Source organism: Rhinichthys klamathensis, unplaced genomic scaffold (genome assembly GCF_029890125.1).
Source record: "Rhinichthys klamathensis goyatoka isolate OS25496 unplaced genomic scaffold, OSU_Roscu_1.1 h1tg000269l_1, whole genome shotgun sequence".
NCBI classification, from domain to species: domain Eukaryota; kingdom Metazoa; phylum Chordata; class Actinopteri; order Cypriniformes; family Leuciscidae; genus Rhinichthys; species Rhinichthys klamathensis.
In genome coordinates, this window is record NW_026606789.1 from 386,983 (window position 1) to 413,145 (window position 26,163).

The 26,163-nt window shown below is 38.2% G+C and overlaps 2 protein-coding genes across 3 annotated transcripts; both read right to left on the bottom strand.

Annotated features, from left to right (window-relative positions):
• Window positions 1-1,738: 1,738 nt before the first annotated feature.
• On the bottom strand, window positions 1,739-13,837 carry itih6 (inter-alpha-trypsin inhibitor heavy chain family member 6). The gene is made up of 18 exons (XM_056268209.1): window positions 13,553-13,837; window positions 12,201-12,236; window positions 11,160-11,314; window positions 8,393-8,503; window positions 7,784-8,031; window positions 7,518-7,687; window positions 7,313-7,429; window positions 7,055-7,226; window positions 6,374-6,645; window positions 4,653-5,868; window positions 4,437-4,469; window positions 3,533-3,553; window positions 3,318-3,371; window positions 3,196-3,216; window positions 3,006-3,056; window positions 2,755-2,868; window positions 2,230-2,610; window positions 1,739-2,126 (listed from the first exon to the last, which is right to left on the bottom strand). Exons 1-18 carry the CDS (start codon window positions 13,655-13,657, stop codon window positions 1,864-1,866), a joined length of 3,540 nt encoding a protein of 1,179 aa, XP_056124184.1. The 5' UTR covers window positions 13,658-13,837; the 3' UTR covers window positions 1,739-1,863.
• A 635-nt stretch (window positions 13,838-14,472) lies between these two features.
• On the bottom strand, window positions 14,473-24,627 carry pfkfb1 (6-phosphofructo-2-kinase/fructose-2,6-biphosphatase 1). 2 transcript variants are annotated; one of them, XM_056268193.1, is made up of 14 exons: window positions 24,332-24,627; window positions 21,108-21,233; window positions 19,203-19,299; window positions 19,034-19,100; window positions 18,793-18,867; window positions 18,104-18,160; window positions 17,877-17,998; window positions 16,417-16,624; window positions 15,814-15,960; window positions 15,622-15,726; window positions 15,414-15,543; window positions 15,251-15,313; window positions 14,993-15,057; window positions 14,473-14,913 (listed from the first exon to the last, which is right to left on the bottom strand). In XM_056268193.1, exons 1-14 carry the CDS (start codon window positions 24,384-24,386, stop codon window positions 14,854-14,856), a joined length of 1,377 nt encoding a protein of 458 aa, XP_056124168.1. In that variant the 5' UTR covers window positions 24,387-24,627; the 3' UTR covers window positions 14,473-14,853. The 2 variants fall into 2 exon arrangements, with proteins under 2 accessions (XP_056124168.1, XP_056124167.1); XM_056268192.1 differs by lacking the exon at window positions 24,332-24,627 and adding an exon at window positions 21,881-22,070.
• Window positions 24,628-26,163: the final 1,536 nt, after the last annotated feature.

Consider the following 26,163-nt stretch of genomic DNA (forward strand, 5'->3'; position numbering starts at 1 on the left):
AGAATTACGCTGCATTGCTATATTTGTTATCTTTTGCACCTCTCCAGCATATTGTTGCATATGTTTGGATTAACTGTTTTGTACTGTATTTATTTTCATTTTGTCTTTCATTTTCAATGTTGAAACAACTAAACATCTTTAAAAAAAAACTGACACACAAACTCGACGATTTTAAGTTGTGAATTTCATCTCGTGTTTGAGCAGTCTTGTGCAACAAAAATAAATATGAATAAAACAAATCTTTCTTTGGTTATGTTTGATTATTTGCACATATGAAGGATTTCCTTTTCCTTACAGGACAAAGTAAAGCATTCAATACTCATTAATAATGTAAAAATATTTTAAAATCACAATTCTCTCATATTATTTTAAATGGATGCATATACATATATTTATGCAAACTAACTGGAAGCTTAGAAAAATATTTGATCATTCTGCAATAATCTCTTCCCAAAGCTAATATTTAATACATTTATTAAATTTGAAGGGGTTAATTTCATGATAAAAAGGCACTGATATACACAACAATTCAAAAGTTTGGGGTTGGTAAGATTTTCAGCATCATTACTCCAGTCTTCAGTGTCACAAGATCCTTCAGAAATCATTATAATATGCTGATTTGATGTGCTAGAAACATCAGTGTCAGTTGTGATACTTTTTAATTAGGATTCTTTGATGACTAAAAAATTCAAAAGAACATTATGTTTTTGTAATATTTTTGTTGAATGCATCTTTGCAGAATAAACATGTTCACTTCTTTAAAGCTGCAGTCCGCAGCTTTTACTCTTTGTCGCCATCTCTGTTCGAAATCTGCAATTGCAGTTATTCGCAGAATTATCAACTTTACGCAAGTTGTTCGACACGGCACAGCGCGGATGAACACAATGTTTGAGGAGAGTGTGCGGCTGTCAGTCACCGCGCCAGTGTGGATACTGGCATTCAGAATCACAGATTATTCTTTTTGGAAGTATGACCAACATAATAATTTTCACCGGAAAATGTCATCTGAACAAGTAAGTAACATCCACTTTTGTTCTGGTTCTGACATTGCAGTAAATCGCGCTGATTAAATCTAACAATCGCTTATAAGTTATCATATCACGCAAAACCGTGCGAATTATACTTTTTCTCAAATTGTTAATGTTAACGTCAGCATTGCGTGACTACATGTAATGTCCTTCCGATATGTATCCTTGTTTTTGCATGGGTCCGGTTGTAGTCTCTTTTTTTCTGTAAGTTAGCCGCTCCGAAGTCCGAACAAAGTCTTTTGCATTTTACAACGGGTGAGTCTCCAGTTGTCACTGGTGATTGTCGTTTGAACCTTTCTGGATCCGCCATCAAATTGATAAGTTTAATTAAATCAAGTGCTGTGAGAAAAGGCTATAAATCTCCACCTCCAACATCCTCACACGCAATATAGCTTATACTAGCTGAGACTCCTTCTTTATGTGTACAGATGTGACGTAATGACGCAAAGACATGCTCGAATCTCCTGCAAAAATCCATCAGTACTACTGAAATTAAAAACATTATTACAAGCTTACCGGTTTGAATCGAGCTAAGGCAAGCAGATAGTTTTGAACACTGGCTGGTTATGCATTTTCTCAAATATGTATTCTGGATAATTTTTTACCCAAAAAAAGCTACGGACTGCAGCTTTAAGAAAAAATAAATAAAATCTTACTGACCCTAAACTTTTGAAAGGTAGTTTACAATTATGTTCAAATGCATATATTCGTAGTCTCTGTTTTATTCCCGATCACATGTTTGTTTGCACTGTCTAATAGCACAAGATTCAAGTTCCAGTGTCTTTTCTGTACCTTTTGTAATTCTGTAGATGTAGAAATATGGTATGATGGTTATCTATTGGTGATCCACAACATAGCTCTCGTAGGACTGGCCCAGAAGTCTCTCTACATCCACCTGCGGCACTACCCAACATTGAGCTGAGTGACGCTTCCTGGATGAGTCCTTCAGATTCTTGTCTTGTAGAGTGACAGGAAAATGCTCATCTCCTTTCTTTATCCATCCCATGGCCAGCGAAGTGTTCTTATTTGTTTGTGCATGATGGAAACCCGTTTGATCCGTTGCCTTTATGACCTCTATATGGGTATGTTGAAATTGGCCTGGAAGTGGAAGAAAACACCAAAACAAGGTCATCAGATCAGTCTGAAAATCCATATGACGTCTCACTAAATAAGATTAAAAACAAAATGCTGTGTTACCTACCCAACAGCCCTTGAGTGAGGTGAGAGAGACCCTTTCCATTAGCAATATAGAAGCCCAGGTGCTCCATTTGAAAGTATTTGGGATGGTTGTAACGATGGAAGAGAATTAGGAACCGCACACCATCTCCGAGCTCAATCCAGCAGCTATGGTGCTCTTCAACAGTGATTCTCAAACTATGTCGCTCCACAGATCCTCTCTGATTGGTAGGAAGCGTCTCGATTTCCTTCCCTTCTGCCTCCACTACCACTGAGTCCAGTGTTAAAGTGATCATAACGGCACCTTTGGCAGCAGTGATAGAAATCCTGTCGAAGAATGTACGAGTACGATTCTTCATCCCCTCCTTAGAAGGAGCCATTATTAAATGCCCATCCACAATCATTCCTAATGGTATGAGTCATAAAACAGGAATAAGAGACATTTATTATGTTAAAAGAATATCTAAATAGCATCTCATTTAATTTAATCTTGTTTAGTTTCCATAAAGACATTCAAGCTATATATTGGATGTAAAATTCATAAAACCACCTTTGTCTGGGTCCTCAAGAAGCCGTAGTACATCATTAGCCCTGCCATCAATGGTAAAACACAAGTTCTGATGCAGCTTTGGGAGCTGAACAACAAAATGTGGGTCTCCATCCACTTTCAAAGACAAAAAACACTGAAGTATATTAGTGTATCCCTTCTATGTGGTTAAAATCTTGTATTCATCTTCAAATGCGCAAAATGGCTAAAGGAAGAAAGGAATTTCATGAAATATTATGTCCCGGAGTACATACCTGATGAGGAGAAGACTCTAACTGAACTTAAACTGGATGGGTTGTCTGGGTCTGTTGAAACAATTAAGACGCATAAAATGTGCTGCTTCGGCTAAAAGCATTTAAAAGGTTAATATTACACCACATTTATAAAGATTTATTATTGCATGTACAGTAAAGCAGGTTGTGAAATTATAAATGAAGTGCTTACCAGCAACCTCACCATCTGAATCTGAAAGAATAATGAACAAATCCAAAAACGGACATAACAATAATCTCAAGTAGCGGGAAAAAAAATAGACTGAGCAGAGATTCGTAATGTTTTAAACTCACATGACTCATAATGAATGTTGTAGTCATAGTCGGAGTCATGTGCTGTATCATAATCTGCAAAATAACATCATGATGATGCAGCTTTGGCTTAATTTCATTCATGTTTAAGCAGTTATTAATTATTTTATATTTTGTATTATTGCCAGACTGATTTGCCACTTTGTAGTTGAAAACATATTGCTTACCTTTAAGTTCAATATCTCCTTCAATATTACCTTTAAGTTCAAGTTCAATATCTGTATGAAAGATCAAGAGACACATGATCAGAAGTTACAACATTACCATAATGTTATTGTCATTTTTACATACTGTTATTTATGCATTTTACATACTATACTCGTCTTTATGGCCTAATGTGCATATTCAGTTCAAAGGGCACTGCGAATGGCATAGGAAACAGGGAACATTGATACATTACAGGACGTGAAGAGCGAAATATACCCATCAGTCACTGTGCATCACTCCAGTACCTGAAGAAGTTTGACTAAAGTAAACGAGGTAAAAAGGTGTTGAGGTTCCGCCATTATTATCATTGAGTTTAATTAGTCCCAGGTGTAGTTTTTCCGTCATAAAATTACATATTTATCAAATATTTTTAAAATCATATTACAGTTAAATAAAAGACAAATATAACATTTATTTTCTAATATTGATTTGATGGCTCCTACAATAGGTTTGCATGCATCCAAGGTCAAAAAACACAATTTTCTCATAATATACGTTGCACATCACCACATTTCTCAAAGAGTCTGAAAATGGTTAGTTTGAGATTCAGTCTCTCTAAGCTCCGCCTATACTGCTCTGACTGGTCACATGGCCCAGTCTGTTGTGATTGGTCTACTGCTTACAGAGCATGTGGCCAATGACCATAAGCTGGCATTATCCAAATTTGTTACATTGTTATATAGGCATGTAAGAGAAAGTAGACTGGAGTTCCTGACAACTCGATTCAGCAGTGTAGAATGGATTCTTTCTTTGCAGAGCTATTGCCTTCACAAACAGCAATATTACACACTGCATGAAAGGTAATTTTCAAAAAAAGCATAACAGGGGCAAACACAAGCAGTGTCTAAACCAGCATGATGAAAAAAGCAGAAGGGAAAAAATGGATTGTATTACCTTTCCTCTGAATCTGGATGGACGAAGACACATCTGATGGACAGAGAAAAATGGGTATTAGAGGTCCAAAAAAAACGACCATTAAATGAATTGGTTATTCATTTGAAGAGTATGTGACATTCAATTAAATTTCTAAATTCCATTCAAACAAAACTACCAAATATCTGCAACACTGTGGCTATACGTGTCAGCTTCTGCTCCTAAGAAGGAACTCACCCAGAAAACGAGAGGCTTCCCACAACTTTGGTGCATCTGTCATTCCTGGCATATGCAGAAAAGTAGGAGACATCAGTGTGGCCACTTCCAGTTTAACAGGAATGTCTGAATTAGCATCTGATGTAGATGCTGTGGAGGTCAATGTCTGTTGGCCCTGCAGAAGCGTTGTGAGTCCTGAGGTAGAAGAATTCTCAATGTCTGATGAAGAGTCTTTCACCACAGATTGTGCAGTCTTGACTAAGGTGACTAGTGTTGTGCTTTTGACTGGTGGAGAGGAAGAAGTGGTTTTCGTCATACTGGGAGGTCTGTTTGAAATCCTAGCCAAGGCTTGTGTGGTTTTGATGGAGCTGGGAGGAGAGGAGGACGGCTTGCTGGAAAGTGGGGTAGTGGTGGTCTTAAGTGGTCCTGTAGTGGTCTTCTTTGGTGATGGAGGAGGGATTGTTTTGTCAAGGGAGACAGAGGTGTTAGGCGGTCGACCTGTGGTGTGAAGCCCTGAGGGTGGTGGATGTGCTTGTACAGATTTGGTGACAGGAAGTTTGCTTGTTTTTGGAGGTGAGAAAAGGCTGGATTTTTTGGTTCCCATTGCAGATGTGGAAGATATTTTAGGTGCAGTGTGAGAGGTCTGATTCATCACATTTGTAGAACCTGCTATGGTACTAGTTGAAGTCTTGCTGGTAGTAGCCACAACAGAAGAGCTAACCGTAGGTTCTGGTTCATCAATATCCGGTTTGATCACAACCAACGAAGTGACTGGTGTTACAAAATTGTACTTTAGTGAAAGATTGGTGGCTTTATCTACAAGAAGGCGCTGTGTGATCAAATCTGAGGTGTTAATTTTAGCCAGCAGCAACTCTTTGATTGTAAAATAAGCCCAGAGCCGATGCACAAAGCTAGGAATGCCATCCAGTGCATTTGCACAGCCCAGAGATGCTTCTGTGCCATTTACAACTGCTTTGGCCAGTGGTAGCTCATTCTCCACTTTCACTTTCTGCTTCGAATCGTTTGCTGTCAGTGTGACCTTTAGATCCCGCACACCTGGTTTAAGTCGTCCCGTGACTACCAATTCAGAGCCCTGGAAGTAGTTGGGGAACAAAGAGCGAGTGATATCGTATGTCTGATCGTCTAGATAGGACAGCTGGATATCTGAAAGCAGAGGACTGGCGACTTCGTCATAGAAACCTTTCAACTGGACAGCTGCATCATCGTCCTCATATACCTAAAAGACAACAAATAAATTAAAATATGAACTATAATTTAATTCACATATAATTTACTTTAAACTATTCAAATAAACTATTCCTCTTATTATTAATGTTATTATAAATCATTTGATTTTGATTGGCTTAAAACCATTTCAAGAGTGATGATATAGAGTCCACACTGACTTTTCACTGTTAGTATCACTCTGCTTTTCTGGGTTTGTGCGTTCCAGACATACTGGGGATTTTTAGTTAATCTTTCAATGATTAGTCAGTCACTGAAGCATTTTTTTTTTTACTGATTCATTTATTATAATAAAAATACATTTAGGAACAAAATAAGTGACTAGCTTTATGAATGAGTCATTGAATAATTAATTAAATTGTTTCATTAGAAAAGCTGATTTATTTTAGAATCTGTCGTTGAATAATATGACCTCACCAAGCATTATGCATTTGTATGTTTAAAGATGTAATAGCACTGTTGTGTATAGGTCAACTTGTACTTTAAAAGGCAATTACCATCCGAGCCACACCCCGATTCTCCAACGCCAGCCTTCTCAACATTGGAAAATCAGCATCATCTCCAAAGGCCAGGCCAAATAACGAAGCTAAACCCAAAGCATTTTGTGCATTACGTAGAATCACATCTGGTTCTGTCTCCCCAATAGTGGCTTCTCCATCAGTCAGAAAGATGATCATGGGGACACGGTGAGATGAAGGCGCTTTACCATTGGTTAAAGAAGGGTTTAGCAGCTGGGCCGCAGACAGTAGAGCTGAATTGATGTTTGTCCCTAGTTTAATGAAGAAAAAAGAGAGTTCATTACAGTATTTCCTGCACTACTAAATCTTCTCTGTAGCTGTTTAATCTCCAGCTTCACAGCAAAATAAATCTTATTGTGAATCAGACTTTCTAGTCCAAACTGATTGTGATGAAGTGTACCACAAAATAATGGCAAAGACATGTCTCTTTCTACTGTGTAGCAGACAAAAAAAACCTACAGCCTGCAGGAAACATATGATCCACGAACAAATAACTAATTAGCTGGTTCATTTGATGAATTGTTCAAAAAGAGTTACGAGGAAATGGTTTGAATCAGCCAGACGAATCTTTCACATGAATCCGTCAGAGTGGTTACTGAATCACTGAAAAAAAATATATATATATATATAATTTTCTTAAGACACAAAGAAAACACTTACAGCCCTCTGCGATTATCTTCCTGACAAATTCCTTGGCATCCCGCACATTCTGCCGTGTGGCCCGCACAGTGCGTCCTTTCTTCCAGATGTAGACCTTATCGGAGAAAGTGATGAGATTGAAGTAATCTCCTTCACGCAGGTCACTCAGTATGGTGGTCATGGCTGCCTTAGTCTGATGTAAAACACAATGGAGAAATACATCAGTGTTCCTCATCTTATTCTTGACAAGTTGTGGTTTTGAGGTGGCTGAGATGGTACCTGCTTAATTTTTGTGCCAATCATTGAGCCGCTGATGTCAATGACAAAAATGACATCTTTAGGAACTACAGGAAGCCCTCGAGGTGCAAAGAAGTGAACAAAGTAGCCATCATCCACCTGGAGAAAAAAAAATAACAACATCATAATGCTACATGGAGACCAATGCTATTCTGGTACCAACAATCAAGTAGGTTAGTGTGAAGACCTGGATGTCCCCCATAGGGTCTTTGAGCTCCACGTCATACTGAATGACGAAGTCTGCATTGAGACCTCTGGGAGAGATGTTCCTCTGTTGCTGTATGGTGGGAGTGTAACGCACATGTGCGCAGAGAGGATTTTGCTCGACCTTAGTTGAAGGAGGAGGTTCTGCATCTGCTAAAAGAACAGTTAAAAACAGAGAAACCATATCTTTGAGATTTGTTGGTTTGAAGCATTGGGTTGACGTCACAAAGGTGCTTTCTTTTACAGTACCTTGAACACTGTTTGTGAGCAGTCGGCTAGTTCGTAGTGGCAGAGCTCTGATGAAGCTGATGCCAGTCCTCTCTGATATGCTGACATCCAAGGAGATGTTCTGCACGGGTTGACCAGGTCGTAGACCCAGAGAGAGCTCATATCGGCCAAGCCGTCGTGATAACAGCTCCTCATAAGACAGTGAGAAGGACACGCGAGTCCCAGGAGGCACGTTAACTGCTACACGAAACTTCTCTATCTCGCGTTCCCTTTGGAATACAATAGAAGTTAATCAGATTCCAGTTCTTCATGGAAGATATAAATAAAGTGTTTGTCCATGTGTCCTGAGATAACTCTTCCTCCAAATAAATGAAAATAAAATTTTGATTTCCATTTATTTTAAGGATGATCCAACAAAAAAAGATATATTTAAAACATCTGCAATTGTATAAGAACAATTTGAGAGATTTTCTCAACACATCCATTTCTAAAACAGCATGTCTGTTGGGGCAAACCCGAAAAAAGTAAATGAAATGTGGCCTATTGCATTTTTTAGTAAATGCCTGCACACTGGGATTCTGCCAAAAGCAAGTCCCAGGGGAGAAGGTATTTAACAGATTTTGGACTGACTTTGTGGCAACAAGTCCTGCCGTTTTCCCCTGCTTCTTAGCGGTATCATAGATCTTCCTGGCATCAGTTCTCCTCTTCACCTGAGCCACATACACCTTACCATTTGAGGTGCTAGGAATAAACAAAAGACAAATCAGTGCAGAAAGCATAAATATTTTGTCTGATAAAGATCATACAGGCAAGTCTAGTTCATATAGTAGTAATATGCTGTTGGTTGATGGCAAAACCAATTTTCACTGGATCAAACATCACATTTATTAAAACATACCTCAGAGTTAAAAAAAGCAATTTCTCATAATTGCAATTTATTTGACTCACAATGTGACTTTATATCTCAAAGTTGTGACTTTATTTGCATAGGTGTGACTATCTATTGCATTTGTGACTATATCTGAAAATGTGATTTTATCATAATTGTGACAATATAAATATTGCGGCTTCATTCTTCCAATTATGCCTTTTTCCTCATTGTTGTGACATATATCTTACATTTGCTCACATTATGATCTTATATCTCACCATTGTAAAACCAATTGCGACCATCTCAAAATGTGACTTTACATCTCACAACTGTGACTATTTCTGTTAACTACAAATTTTTCTCATAATTGCGACTTTTATCTCACAATGACTGTATTTCTTATTTTAAACTTTCTCTCACAAAAAATGCAGAAACAGGCTTTCAAACCAAACAGCTAGTGACATTGAAAAAGAGGTGAGCAGAAAATGTCATTTCCCTCACAAAACATGATTACTGAAAAACTCGCAATCATAGCCATTCCAATCCCCTCAGCTCTCAGAGCAGGAGCATTTCCCATGCATAAACGCCCACACGAAGCGATCCATACTCTCTTTGTGTCTTTACATGAGGGTCAAGGAGAGAAAATACCAACGTAAGGTCAGCAAATATATTTAAATAAAAATCAACAAGAACCAACCAAAATAAACCAACAGCCTTGAAAAAGAGCTTGTTTGAATAAGAGCAGGGTGAATGGACAGTTTAAGGCACAGTGGAAAATGAGGCGCCTGTATGTATGTGTGGCACTGAGAGGTCTGGGATCACTGTGCATGTGACACTGTGAACAGAGCTCTCAGTCACAGTTTAACAAACACTACTGCTCTAAAGAACACACATTTGCTGCAGCTATTTGAAAAAGTACAAAGCCTGGTGGAAGTGCCTGTCTGTTTTTGTGCGTACAGCATGTGTATACATCTGTAATGTACATTGAAACTTGAAACCCTGCTTTGTTGATGGATACATGTGTGCATTCTTCATGCATGTGTGTGTATTTATGTACATGTAAATGTGTGAGCGTGTGTACTTTGGCCATGTGCCTTGGTAAACTCTGCTGGGTAAAAGAGAGAGTGAACAGAGCCAGTACTCGTCATTTTCTCTATTAGCTCTCTGAGTTTTCTTGACAAAGCCTGCTATTCATCTGGCCTGAACGTTCTTTACTTTTGACCCATGTAAGCTTCCAAATCCAGCCACTGTGTGCTTTATCAAGCTGTTATGGAGCCTTATTTGTGGGAATATATTTATATTTAGCATTCATTTTTGGAAAAGGGGTTTACATAACTCACTCATATCTGGTGAGCAAATATGAATTCTTTACAATGTCTCTCATAGAAGTTTTTTTTTTACAAAAGTCCTCTACAAAAAAAGGATGCAAAAGCACCATACGATACGTTAAGGTGCTTTTTCATCTTTTTGAAGCTTATACTGGTTTGGAACAACAAGAGAGTGCAATGAAGACAGAATTTTGGACCACTTGTATCATATCAATATGACTATATTTCAAGTCTTTAGAAGTCATCAAAAGCTTTGTTTCACGAGTTCACACTTACATATAATTAGAGTAAAGGTTATGCGTATTTGGCGTCCTCTCCGAGGGAAGGGCTCCGAGCTCGGAATGTGGCCCGAACCCAGAGTACTCCATCCCAGGTTGGGATAGGAATAGTTAGAAGTGAGGAGATGGGGTGGTGGAAGGGATGCTGGAAAACTGTCATAGAACAGAGGCAAGTCTGCTGAATATATACCTCTCCTGATGCTTATTGAGTGGACTGGATGAGCTCCTCCCATGTTAATTAGGTTAATTATCTGAAAGTGCTCATCCCGAACTTTGTTAATAAAACATCATGTGTCAATCAGACCAATTTTATGTCGTCAGTCACTCGATATCTTACACTTTAGTTAGATCTTAACTCAAGAACTGCCATCGGCTGATTCGTTGAAAAAAAATCCAAAAGTCTTAAAAGAATTTGTTCACTCGTGAATGTGCCAAGGAGGCCGGATATTGGGATTTTTTTATGCAAATATAAGTGCATTTGTCACACAAGCTATTGTACGGCTTTAAAAGACTTGAAAAATAATGTGTCATTTTTGTGATAATTTCATGGTGCTTTTGTATCCTTTTTACAGCTTGCAAGTTCCCAGTCATGTAACTGCATGGAAAAGAGCTAAATGTATTTGTCTGTGTTCAGAAGAAAGGAAGTCATTCTTGAAATGACATGTGGAGGTCGAGTAAATGATGAACTTTCACTTTTAAGTGTGGTAATCTTTTAATTATTTCTGTAAACCAGATCTGAGCATCAAAAATATTCTTTCCACATGAACAGATCATTAGTACAAGTACAACCCTGCTGTGTTCAGGGAAAACTTCAAGCTTAAGCCAAATGATACTCAATTTAATTGCAATATACACTGATTTTTAAACCAATCTGAAAGCTAGAATAACAAAAAGAAAATGTGGTGTAATTTCTTACTAACATGGTAAAGTTGGAGATGAATGCAGAAGAGGACAAATCCACCTCAAAGGCCGCCTCCTTAGTGATGTGGAGCTGGTTCCACACGGTGCTCTCCACTGTGGTTACAGCATAGCGAGACACTACAGAACATCGCACATGGTAATCCGTCACCTTGAGCTAAGGGCACAACAAAGACCAAAACATGATACATTAATATGCCAAGTCACATTATACACATAGGGGAAAACAGGGCTAGTTGTCACACCTTTTATTTCAAAAGTCTTGGATATTAAAAAAAACCTATTAAACACTCCCACGGATTCAGTTTATTGAGATTCTTTCCTTGACAAGACAACTTCCCTGTGTGACAAATAGCCCCAATCTCCGCTATCTGTACACATGTACATAAATATTTTAAAGTTGACTGGGGATATCTGACATAAGACAACAATTTTAAAACGACATTGCTTTATCAAACCATTTGTATGATTAGCGTGTTACTGTTGATTTCTCAGGACTTTTGAACTGATGTCAGAGCTCAGTATATAGAACATCTTGATCTGTTTACTTGAACCTGATTCAGACCGCATTGGTCTGGCAACAGAAAAGCCAGTCTATCTGAACACGGCATACAACAGCATAGCGCTACAAGAAGCTTTGTATATAATTATAAAGTTATCAAGATTGTGACACAATCAGGTATTCAAATAATTAGAGCAAGATTATACAAACGAAGAACAGTTAAGACTAAAAGATATCCCAAATTTGAGCTTCTGGCAGTACAATGTTAAGATTACAGAATTTTGCACTCTGTGTCCAGTGGCAGATTTGGATTGTTCTGGTCATATTGCTTCTAACTCGTTCTCATGTATTTTACAAGAATAAACATTTGGTTTCTTGGTTTCTAAAATGAAAAGGAACTCATGGGTCAAAAGGCTAGAACACTATTTTGTGATTTATGGAATTTCACAATAAACCCAAGTAAAACAAATAACAGAGGCATTTATCTTAATATTTACAGTTTAGTACCAAACAAAAATTTAGCTTTTACTGTCATACTTACTGCTGGTTTTGCTGCTGAGGTCTGACGTCTCGGTCTCTGAACAAAAAACAAAAACAAAGTAGCATGTCAGGCTTATAGCTTTTTTCTTGATATCTCCTGACCAGTATAATGTACTCTTATACAGCTGTATTTAGTAAAAGTACGCCACGTAAAAGTATTCTTAATGAAGAATTATTTCCAGCTAGGCGTTATAAAGACCCAAAAATAAATCTGTGTTTGTTCTTACTAATTCCTTAGTGCAACTTACCTGTAAGTATCCATTTAAACTTGGTAAACTTGATTAACTTAAATTACCAACCATAAATTTACCTTTGCGGGCAGAGGCATACATGAAGAAATAGTTTGAAATACTGTCAGTATTCTCAGATGCCAGTGGTTTGGTCTTGATCTTACATTAAAATAGACTGAATCAAAGTCATTCATGAAAGGGGTGGAAATGGAACTAAAATACTGTACACACAAGGCCACTGGAGGATTTTACATGTTAACTTTAGACACAATTCACTGCTGTGCCAATTTATTACCACATCTACTGGAGATTGTTGCAAATATAAACAAAATGCTAAATATGGGAAAGAAATCTGTCTCTGCTACTATGAATTTCCAGTACACTCTTTAAATGAAACCACTGTGACAATATTACATCACATTTTATAATAGGGGTGAATTCAGGTTGATACTTTTTGCCATTGAGATGACTGAGGAAAAAGTGTTGCAATCAACCTGAATTCACCCTAATAAAACAGCTGCTAAGTAATCATGACATAAAATTGTGTTAAATATATGCAAGAATTTGCATAATATGTGAATGTAGAAAATTCATAGGGCAGCACCTTCATGATATTCTCCCTTATCTTTCTGCTTTCCTTATTTGACCCAGAATGAATCCATAAAACATTTGTACAGAATTCAGAATTTTTTCACATAGAATCTTTATTACAACTTCAAGATTCCAAATAACGCAAAATATGAACTACATCTTTTAGAAAACACTGCAGCTCGGAATAATTAGACTATTATGATTTCAAAATACATTTTATTTACCTTGCTCTCGTTTGATTTCGTAAGTACGTAATCTAGGTGCAAAAATAAAATGATTCTTTAAGTAAATAAACCCTATTTATAGAATGAAATAATATTCCACCAGAACCGAAATTCCTCAGATGTTTTCGCGCGTAATTATGTGACGAGGTGCACTTTCAGTGTAGCACAAAATAGAATCGGTCACTCAAAACAAACTTCACGTCTTACTCGTTTACTTTTCAGAGGAAACGTCACAGAACATAGAGAAAAATAATTACTAAGTGCAAAAATATGAATAATAGTTTTATTACCAAGTAGGCTACACATACCTGGAGAGGGACTGAGTGCGCGCCCGCGTGCCCACATCCAAAATAAACAACAGTAAGTAGGATGAAAACAACTGCGTGGACAGTCAAATCCAATTTAACATCCATGCTTCAGTTTGTGTGGGAAAAACCAAAACCACTGTTTTGCTCGTAAGACGAGTGCGTAAGGTCTTCTACTGACTTCACATTTTACGGCACACAGTTGTTTATAAAAAGGGTAGTATTGCCCCCTCCCTTCCAAAGAGATCCTAAAAATGATACTGAACCCACGATAATGCCATGAGAGAGATGGATTTCACGTGTACATGCTGGAAATTTCGCCACGGTTTTGGGGGGGACAAAAAACCACAAACCATTAACCCGTGATTGCCCACAGTTCTAAAAATGTCTGCCAGCTTTACAGCCGTTAAATAATTTTTCTAAACCACATTACTGTCGCTATATTTTATGTAATTGAATAACTGAATTTTTACTATAGAAATCTCAGTTAGGCTGGAATACACTTTTGGAGAGGCTCTCATGGACATACTAATAAATTATGAAGTGTGAGGAGTAAAGCGGCTTGAGACTGCTAGCTCTTGTGAGATATTTTGATGAGTGATGACTAATATAGATTTATTTGTTTGGTTGCTGTCCATGGTACTGGTAACTAACTGAACAAGCTTCTGAATACTGTATAATGAATGCATAAAAAGGGCATTATTACTACCAGCTCTTTGAACACATTATTAAAACAGCCAGATTAATAAAATAAAGGCTACATTCAGTCATAATAGGGATTTCACCTGTTTTCTACTAAACATTTTAAAATAAGAAAAGGTAAAAATAATTCACTCTTTAGTTGCAATATCTATTTCAACTTGTAACATTATGCCACCATCTATGAACAAAATACCAAAATACTTGATTTGATTGAAAAACTAGGTTTCAAAAGCCCAAGACCACTAGTGAAAACGCAAAAATTGTGTTTTTTATTTTCTAATTTAAAACAAAATATATGATCAGCATAATTTAAAGGAGTTTAATTAATTTAAAGAGTTGGGAAAAAATACATTTCATAGTGTCATCCTTTTTGCTTTCATATTAAAACAACAACAACAACAACAAAACATTCCCAGATGTGGTCTCAGACTTTTGGACCAAACTGTCCATAATCAAGTCTTAATAATCTTAATAAAACACATGCTTCTGTCCTTTTTTATATTCTTCATCCAACCTTGCTATCTGTTTACACAATCTATATAGGCTACAGTATGTGTAGATAAATTGTGCAAAAATGGCAAATTTTAGGGGGTTTTTTATGATTATAGATGTTCAGGTACAGTCCGGAGTGCTTCTTCTGGCTTTCTTGCGATATTCACATTCTGAAATGCAAACAATAAATCCCTTTTAGACACTCATCAGAGTTTAAAAATCGTCATTCCATAGGGTTTCATGACTTACTGTAGGTTTGTCCCTGTGAGTATTCACTGCTTGGATGTTCAAATAGAAGGACTCCACTTTGCATCCTGCAAGGAGGGCATAACCGAACACATGACAGTATTTATTGCTCAAAAGTATGTGCAGCACTTTCCATGAATAGGGTACAGAATAAATTAAGTCATTTGTAATGAGGGAAAATCGTGTGGTAACAGCACACCTTTAAGACATAACAGGACACCAAATTATGTTTGAAATAAAGCCACAGCTATACCGACTCACCATAAGCTAATGGAGTCAGTTTGAGAACAGTATGCAGAGGACACTTCAGGTATGGTAGATCATCTGTGGAGAAATCAGAGATGTATAATTGACGATGCTATCAAAGTGACCAATTGCATTTCATAGTCTGTGACAGCAGTGTCCGGTTGCTTTTGGTTTAGACCTGCACTTTTGTCCAGAAAGTAGGCCAGTAGACAACGCATGACTGCCTGGTGACAGATGACCAGCACATTCTCTTGTCTCTCAAGCTCCATTATGACTGGCTCTAGACGGTGCACCAGGTCTTCATAAGACTGCAGAACACAAGAAAATGGCATATTTCCCTATATATTTCCACATACAAATTCATTTGTGTTGTGGACAGAACTCACTTCACCCTTTGGATATCGGTAGCGGTACTTGTCTTGGTCTCTTAAGGCAAATTCTTCTGGATTGGTTGCCTGAATTTCCTCGTACGTCATCTCTTCACATACACCCTTAAAATGTCAAGATGTAACTCTGTTACATATGCATTTCATGTGCAATTGTGCATACAACTTTAATTCAAAGCATGACTAGATTACCGCATCGATTTCATTCAACGCCTTCCACTGTTCATATGGGACGCCCAGTGCCTCGGCTGTCTGTATGGTCCTTCTCATGTGGCTGGTCCACACCTTCAGGTCCTTGATGGATTGACCCCTGATGAACTCGGAGAGGGCCCTAGCATACTGAGCAACAAGATAGATGCAATTCTAATCTACATGTTTGTGTTTAAGGAAGGTTCAAATCAAGTCACAGAATTTATTTCGTTCTTCTATTGCATTTTTATGCTAGAAGTAAAATATTTACAGTCTGCAGGAGAAGTTGCGATAGTCTTTACTTTCCTATTAAAATGTATACAACTTCTTGAACAAGAAAAAAATGTAGGGCGTGACTTGATTTTGTCCATTGGGAATTGATTTCATGTGAGTGACAGGTGACAAGTTGTCCCACCCTTACACATGCACAGTACGGTGATTTAAGCGTTTTAGACGTTTCAGTGTGGAAAAGCAACTTTGCTACTGTGGCATTTCGAAACAAAAATGTGGTTAATGTGGACGTAACAGTTTACCATTAACATTGGTACGCTTTGACACTTTGAGGTGTAAACTGAGATTTTATGCTTAGTTTATTATCTAAGTCACCTTTAGGCCCTGTGAGGAGAGACCTGAGTCACCACCGATTCGTCCCAGCAGGTTGAGTTCACTTTCTCCATGGCGGCTCAGATAGATGGATCGTGGAGTGATGTGGATGTTCATGAGGTAATACACAATACGACTCTGCATGTGATCCTGGACCCGGTTTACGAGGTATCTGGATCCCACATTAAAGATCTTAATGAAGGAGAGGTGCCTATGAAACAGAGGGGATGAAGTTTAAAGGAGTTAAGTCAGTAAAATAAGAAATATTTGTAATTATATATTGTATGTCGTCACCTTCCTAAAATAATTGGGCCGATTTATTTTGCCTAAGTCAAAAGACAATGAGACTTAGGCAATTTTACAAGCTTTTCAAGATGGCAGCTCCTTCAAGAAAAACGAAATAAATATCATATTTTCAATTATTGGTTCAGTTTTTTGTGTTTTCTGAGAAACCTGAAAAAATGACTTTGGTAATTATTTTAGGAAGGTGATGATGTAATAGTTGGAAGTTATGTACAATAACATCATATTAAAGCTGCAGTCCGCAGTTTTTCCTCTTTGTCGTCGTCTCTGTTGGAAATCTGCAATTGCAGTCATTCGAAAAATTATCAATTTTACGTGAGTTGTACTTCAACACCCTCAACACGGCACAGCGCGGATGAACACAATGTTTGAGGAGAGTGTGCAGCTGTCAGGTGTGGATACTGGCATTCAGAATCACAGATTATTCTTTTTGGAAGTATGACCAACATAATAATTTTCACCGGAAAATGTCATCAGAACAAGTAAGAAACATCCACTTTTGTTCTGGTTCTGACATTGCAGTAAATCGCGCTGATTAAATATAACAATCGCTTATAAGTTATCATATCACGCAAAACCGTGCAAATTTAATTATAGGCTACTTTGTTCCCAATTGTTAATGTTAACAACGTCAGCATTGCGTGACTACATGTAATGCCCTTCCGATATGTATCCTTGTTTTCGCATGTCCGGTTGTAGTCTTTTTTTTTCTGTAGCCACTCCGAAGTCCGAACGAAGTCTTTTGCATTTTACAACGGGTGAGTCTCCAGTTGTCACTGGTGATCATCGTTTGAACCTTTCTGGATCCGCCATCAAATTGATAAGTTGAATTATATCAAGTGCTGTGAGAAAAGACTATAAATCTCCACCTCCAACATCCTCACACACAATATAGCCTACTAGCCGAGACTCCTCCTTTATGTGTACAGATGTGACGTAATGACCCAAAGACATGCTCGAATCTCCCGCGGAAATCCACCAGTACCACTGGAGTTAAAAACATTATTACAAGCTTACCGCTTTGAATCGAGCTAAGGCAAGCAGAGAGTTTTGAACACTGGCTGGTTATGCATTTTCTCAAATATGTATTTTGGATAATTTTTAAACCAAAAAAAGCTACAGACTGCAGCTTTAAATTAGAGACTTTGGCAGCAGTGTACCTGTCCTTTTCCTCATCCAGGGAGACATAGGACATTTTGTAGCAATCAATACGTTTCAGGAAGTCCACCAGTGCTTCCTCTTTGTCGTAGTTTTCATAATCCGGGCTGCTTAATTTTACTTGCTGTCAAAATACATCAAATAAAACAAACAAGCAAATATTAATATTATACTATTATTTTTTTATATATAGTTTCACATTATAAATGGTTTAATAAAAAAATCTTACCATTATATTTGCCTCAATGATTTCAGGGTCGTCACAAATCGACTCAATGAAAAACACCTGGACATAAACATTTCTTATGAAATGTTGGTTGCTAAAAACGACAATTTTACAAAATATTAAAGTGTGACAATATTTTAACTGTTTTTAAAATGCTTTATTCTTTAATGTCAATGAACTGCTTACAAGACCAAAAAAACAAAAACAAAAAAAACAGTCAGATATGCTTTTAAAACAGCTATTTTCAGTAACCCAAATATAGCTCACTCCAGAACTAATATAAACAATGTTTAAGATGGGCAGGCAGTCGGATTATGTGACAAAAAGCTGTTACCACAATAAAATGGTTTATTCAGTGTACACTACTGAGGCATCCACTTCATTGACTTCCATTCAAACAGAATGGACTCGTCTCCCCATCGGGATCCTGTCACATTTTTATCTATGAGGCTCCCCCTTGGGAAATGGCTCTGGTTTAAGCATTTTACATTAATAAATACCTAAATTTATAAAATAAATCTTTATAAAATATCTTTGAAAGCTACCATTTTGAGGTAACATCCCACAAATCATCACATTGCACGTTAGGGTTAGGGGTAGGGTTAGGGTTAGAGGGAGTGTGTAGATGTGTGTAGAGGGAGACTTTAATAAAGCAGACTGTTGAATAAAAGTAAAAACCCTGCTGCACCTGCCTTGTAGCCCTTCTCCTTTGCAAAACTGATGATGACGCCTCTTCTCTCCCTCGTGGTATTGGTAGCATCAAATACCTGTGAAGAGTATTTGTCAGAGATTGATTTACATTTCAAGAATTTGCTGACCCCCTTAATAACTGGAGAATTCCAAACTAATCCAGTAATAATAATCTTAATTGTACTGAGTTATTAATAGCTTGGACAGACAGCAAAACTGTAATCCATTACATTCTTGACTCACTGCTACTTGTCCCTGCTCCTTAGCGAAGTAATTGGCAATGTCCTTAATAGCACTTGAGGCACAGGCTCTGAACACATGGAAATACATAGTTACAAAAGATAAATTCAGTTCTCACTTTGAGTTCAAACATATTTAGAAGTTATATATAGTCATCTTAAATGTATTTTACCTGCGTATTTTCATGGCCTCCTCATTGTCCGGACGAAAAAATTCATAGTTCTTGTATGTCTGCACAGCCTCCCTTCGATACTGACCCAAATTAAATACTTTGCATACAACAGCAGAATAAAAATAGTTAGTTAGCAAACAATTTATATTTAAACACACGCACATTTTTTATTAAATCAAATAATGCTAAACATTACATCAGCAAATAATTTAATAATTAACAAACAATGCTTGCCATTGAGAGTACAATTAAGATTATTATTTTAATATATATATACAGTGGGGGAAATAATTATTTGATCCCCTGCTGATTTTGTAAGTTCGCCACTTCCAAAGAAATTAAGGGTCTATAAGTTTTATGGTAGGTTTATTTTAACGGATAGAGACAGAATATCAACCAAAAACACATTATATAAAGGTTATAAATTGATTTGCATTTCAGTGAGTGAAATAAGTATTTGATTCCCAAGCAAAACATGCCTTAGTACTTGTAGAGAAACCTTTGTTGGCAAGCACAGAGGTAAGACGTTTCTTGCAGTTGGTCATCAGGTTTGCACACATCTCAGGAGGGATTTTGGGTCACTCCTCTTTACAGATCCTCTTTAAATCCTTAAGGTTTCTTGGCTGTCTCTTGGCAACTCGTGGTTTCAGCTCCCTCCACAGATTTTCTATAGGATTAAGGACTAGAGACTGGCTAGGCCACTCCAAGACCTTAATGTGCTTCTTCTTGAGCCACTACTTTGTTGCCTAGGCGGTATGTTTTGGGTCATTGTCATGCTGGAAGTCCCATCCACCACCCATCTTCAGTGTTCTGGCTGAGGGAAGGAGGTTCTCGTGCAAGATTTGACGGTACATGGCCCCATCCATCGGCCCCCCAATACAGTGAAGTCGTCCTGTACCCTTACCAGAGAAACAGCCCAAAAGCATGATGTTTCCACCTCCATGCTTGACTGTAGGGATGGTGTTCTTGGGGTCATAGTCAGCATTTCTCTTCCTCAAAACACGACGAGTTGAGTTGATGCCAAAGAGCTCAATTTTGGTCTCATCTGACCACAGCACTTTCTCCCAAGCCTTCTCTGAATCATTAGATGTTTATTGGCAAACTTCAGACGGGCCTGTACATGTGCCTTTTTAAGCAAGGGGACCTTGCGGGCGCTGCTTGATTTCAATCCATTGCGCGTAGTGTGTTACCAATTGTTTGCTTGGTGACTGTGGTCCCAACTGCCTTGAGATCATTAACAAGCTCCTCCCGTGTAGTTCTGGGCTGATCCCGCACCTTCCTCATGATTATCCTTACCCCATGAGGCGAGACCTTGCATGGAGCTCCAGACCGAGGGTGATTGATGGTTATTTTATATTGCTTCCATTTCCGAAAAATGGCACCAACAGTTGTCTCCTCACCAAGCTTCTTTCTGATGGTCGTGTGGCCAATTCCATCCTTGTGCAGGTCTACAATATTGTCCCTGATCTCCTTTGACAGCTCTTTGGTATTGCCTGGTGGTGGAGAGGATGGAATGGAAGATACAGATTCTGTGGACAGGTTTCTTTTATACATATTACGAGCTGACATTAGGAGTACTTTCTTAAAGTGACAGGACTAATCTGTGTTCCACATGGGTACATAACCAATCTGTGGGAGGCAGAATTCTTGCTGGTTGCAAATTCTAATCAATTTACAACCTTTTCAATTTATAATCTGTTTTTCTGGTTGGTATTCTGTCTCTATCCGTTAAAATAAACCTACCATAAAAATTATAGACCCTTCATTTCTTTGTAAGTGGGCGAACTTACAAAATCAGCAGGGGATCAAATAATTATTTCCCTCACTGTATATACTGTATATATACTGCTAACGTAAGCAAGCTTGCCATTAAGAGCTGATCACTTACCTGATGCATACACTCACCTTGAGTTGGGACTCCAATCCAATTTAGGTACCGGGTTAACTTTTTGGAGATGTAGGTCTTACCTCTGGCCGGCAGTCCAATCATCACAATCATTGTAGGGCAGTTTGTAAACTGGGGCCGTGAAGCTGCGGACCAGTAGAAAACATTGACTTTAAAGTATGAGTAGGTTTCGATCACAAGGATTGAGATGTTCTATATGCATTCACAAGATGATGTCAATATAAAATCTATTTGATAGCCTGAATGAAGAATGAAAGTGGTACAAGAAGAGGACTGGCATAGCTTATGGCAGCATCAAAAGAACATACAGGAACCCATTAATTTCTGCACTGAAACCTGTCTATCATCATTAGATTGTCGTTGATTCTATACTGATTTGTACTGAGACGGCAGGGTTATTCATATGACTTGGATAGCGAAGAAAGGCTGAATGTATAAAAACTACTGAAAGAACATCCCACAGCAACCAAGGAATCACATTGGTGATAGTCTTGAAGCCAACTCCAGAACTTAATATTTATTTTCATTCCGTTGCCACAACTGAAGAAACAAAGCTCTCAAGAACACAACTTGCTGCTTGGTGCCGCTTCAAGACGCTATGTGATCAAATGTAGACAAAGGAAGCAGGCAGGGCTAAAGTTCACAACACCTGGGTTGATCATCTACAAGAGGTTAACACCCTTAATGCACCAACAATTTTAAAGGACAGAGAAAAAGCAAATAGCAAAAAAGATACGGAAAGGCAGGTGAATTTAGATATCCCCTCACTTACATCCTCTTCTCTGGCTTGAGGAACTGCTCATCCATGGCACCCATATCTTGAGCAGAGGTGTCTGTGTGAGCTCCTTCTGCTCGGAGGACATGTCGTTGGGCCCTGCACTGCTGACTATGTTTAGAAACTAAGAACACATGGCTGGGTTCCCATCAACCCTGTTCCTGCTCAGGTCACCTGACTGAGGCGGGAACAGTTGGGAGGAGAGACAGGTTTGGCATGGTAGAGAGACAGAATCCTGGCTGCCATTGGTAATTGACTTAATTAACCCTTCGGAGGCTTTGAGCCAGTCACTTTTGGCTTCATGAGAAAAGTGATAGCCATTCCTAAATAAAAATAAAACATTATGTTCAGATATGTTCCTGTATATATTTTCGAAACTCACGGTTAGTCTTAATTATATAGTGTCTTCATTTGTAAAGTTCTCTTGTAAAACAATAAAATTACAACAAAACAAAAAAAAATTACATACACACACACACATTATATACATATATATATATATATATATATGTATATATACACATATATATATTTATATATACAGGCCTATATATATATATATATATATATGTGCGTGTGTGTTTTTTCAATTTCTTATCCAACTAGCTCTAACTTAATACTGCTTTTGATCTACAGGTTTTGATCTTATTCTTCATTAAAGTTTAAAAAATATATTCTAAAATACACTGTAAACACTTCAAATTAAAAATGAATTTCAATATTGCTCTTAGCAAATCCATGATGGCCCATTTAGCATCACCCAACTGTGGCACAATGAGGCCTAGTTCAAAAGCTTGATCAGGATGTGGTAAATAAGATTAGCAAGACTGCAGACAGACTTACGCATTTAAGGGTCATGTCTGAATCTGCATTTGCCTAATATCAGGTTGTTCCCTGGTCACCATGTGTCATTTGATATCATGGCCTCTAGCCTAACACCTTCTCTGCAGAAAGCCTTATGTAAAGACATTTTAAGATGGGGCTGCTGTGATGCAGTGCAGCACACAGACAGGATGTTGACTTCACTCGCTACCTGCAGAAAACTGATGCGTGTGTGATTGCACTTCAGATGTGGCTGGAAATGCATTAGCCATCAATGATCTGTAATGTAATGCTCTGCAATGTACAAGTTTTACAAATCATGTATTTTCCCAAATAGGTACACCTTAAACCTGTATTAATTACTTTTATTTTAAAGCTGTCAGGGCTGATTTCCCCGGAAATTGCATAGGCTACAGACGCCCATGCCTGTCGCATTATACGTACACAGAGAAAAAAAAAGCTCTGGTTGTGGATAAAGCGTAAAGTTTAAAGTTTGTCGTACCAACATTACCCATGGATCATTTAAAATGACAACCCTCTGACCGCCGTTATTTATTTGTCCATACGCTCTAATAAGATGTCGTGTATGTAGTAGGCCCTACACCGGATTACATGTGCCTCGATTACATTCATCCGCAAAAAGAAATACATAGACGAAGCACAATCAAAAAACAATGTTCTTCCACAAGACTCATGTCGTTTTATTTTTTAACCGCTAGACAGCCAAAGGTTACACAGTTACAAGTTTTAAAAGTCACAACTAATGTCACAATAAATGTCAAGTGTCAATTAATTCCTCACTGTAAAAAATGCCGCAATGTTGTTGCACTGTCTAGATGCAAAATATATTTAAGAAAGTGGCACTTAATACTCACAACTCAAAACAAATATTTTCTGAGCCACTTTTGGGTTCATTTTTAACCAATCCATGTGATGGTGATTTCTACTGAATGTTCCCTTCGTGTTCACAAAGATATGTGTCCTAGCAGAGTACGGGTGTACATTACAGTAAACATGCAATTGTCAACCATAAAGTGTCCAAGTAACTTTTAGTTATATTTATACAAATAACAAATACGTCATATTGTGAAGATTTTTTATTTTATTTTTTTTGCCTTTATAGAACAGTGAAGTATAGGACTGCAGTTTATTTTTAACGTTTAATGTGATTATTTTAGTTAGGTTAAAAATGAAAGGTCTTTATGTTCTGGTTTGTATGTTTGCTGTTAAGAATAGTTAAAAAACAACCTTAATACAATCTCAGGAAGCTTTCAGACAAGTAAAGAGATTGCTGTGTGCACTCTTTGCTTTTTCCTTTTACTCTGATATCTGATATCTTTGCCCCGAGACAGCTTCCTTGATTACACATACTACACCCGTGACTACATGTGCTACTTGTGCTTCATAGTGACTGAAATAAACATGTTAATAATTTTATCTGCTGGTTCTCCAGCAAATTTTTGCTCAGTGTAGCAAACCAAATAATGGACAAGCCAAAATTAAAATCATCAACATAAAAAAGTGTTGCCTTATCCTGACAGCTTGTGTTGTATGTAAACTATCAATACTATTCATCTGTTGCCCGTTCACATTCAATCAGTTCAGTTTGAACTTCTTTGAACTCACCGGCACTGTCACAACGGGTTCTTCTGAGGAAGTCCTTTGGAAGCGCGTCCATCATGAGGGAAAACTAGAAGATCCAGGAAGATCCCCGACTTGTGTCATGAGCAGTGTGATGTATTTCAGACGCTCATTTTAATGTAACTGAGCAAGAGAAGCTTGTGCATCACCCCCACCCTGATGACATGTAGACATATGATCTGTGCCGCCTGGCCTTGTCCTTTAATGTCTGCTCGACCAAGAGTTCACAAGCTCAGCGAGCAAACAGCTAGTGTTATGTTGCTGACCGTTAATCTTTATGCTTTTTATCCACTAGCCACACAAAGTCATTTAGTTTAAATACAAAATATACATATACACAGATGCTCTATTGGATTGAGATCTGGGGAATTTGGAGGCCAGGGCAACATCTTGAACTTTTCATCATGTTCCACAAACCATTCCTGAACAATGTGAGTAGTGTGGCGGGGTGCATTATCCTGCTGAAAGACACCACTTCTACCCGGGAACACAATTGTCATGAAGGGGTGTACCAGGTCTGCAACAATGTTTAGGTATAGGTGGCACGTGTCAAATTTATGTCCACATGAATAACCGGATCCAGGGTTTCCCAGCAGAACATTGCCCAGAGCATCACACTTCCTCCATCGGCTTGTCGTCATCCCACAATGCATCCAGGTGTCATCACTTCCCCAGGTAAACGGCGCAAATGTACATGGCCATCCATGTGATGTAAAAGAAAAGGGGACTCATCGGACCAGGCGACCTTCTTCCACTACTCCAAGGTCCAGTTACGATGCTCATGTGCCCATTGTAGGTGCTTTTGACGGTTGACAGGAGTCATCATAGGCACTCTGATTGGACTGTGGTTAAGCAGCCCCATACGTAGCAGTGTAATGCACTGTGTTGTGACACATTCCTCCCATAACCATCATTAAAATGTTCTGCGACTTGTGCCATAGAAGGACTAGACCAGACCGGATAGCCCAACACCCTGTTGCCGGTTTGTGGTTTGTCCCTCCTCGGACCACTGCTGGTAAATTCACACCACTGCTGACCGGGAGAAACCCTCAAGCCTTGCCGTTTCAGAGATACTCTGACCCAGGTGCCTTGCCATAACAATTTGGCCCTTGTCAAAGTTGCTCAGATCTTTATTCCTGCCCATTTCTCCTGCATCCAACACGTTGATTACAATACCTGATTGTTTGCTTACCATCTAATCTACCCAGACCTTAATATGTGGCCTTGTTAGGAGATGATCAATGCAGGGTCTGGACCCATCAGACACACACTAATTATTCATTATACAAAGGTTTATGAAACTCCAAAACTAACATCCCAAATGAAACGAACACCAGGGCTGAAACAGTGTCATGTTACAGGGCTGATAAGGAAATTTTACGACCACATTCCTTTGGCCACATGCGCAAGAGAGAGACAATGGCAAGACAGAAACAATCTTTAATACAGACTTTGCTGCATTAATCATAGACTAACTGATTTATAAATGAACATGCATAAAACTGCGAAAGAAACAGTATAAATGGTTTACTGTCTTGTGTACTATTATATATTATGGAATGTACCATGGTATACAACCAACTAACGATCAATGTAACCTCACCTGTATCATGCCTCCTACCTAATTAATCCTCATTTAATGACTCACACTTTGATGTACATCACCTTCTTCTAGAATGCATTGTGGATGTGTTATATCTATCTGAGCATTAATGAAGGTATAACCACGCTTGGGACAAAGACTCGTAAATTAACTAGAGCAACCTTCCCACTCAGACATTTCACCTTGCTTATTGGTCCAGTCAACCCTTAGGGGT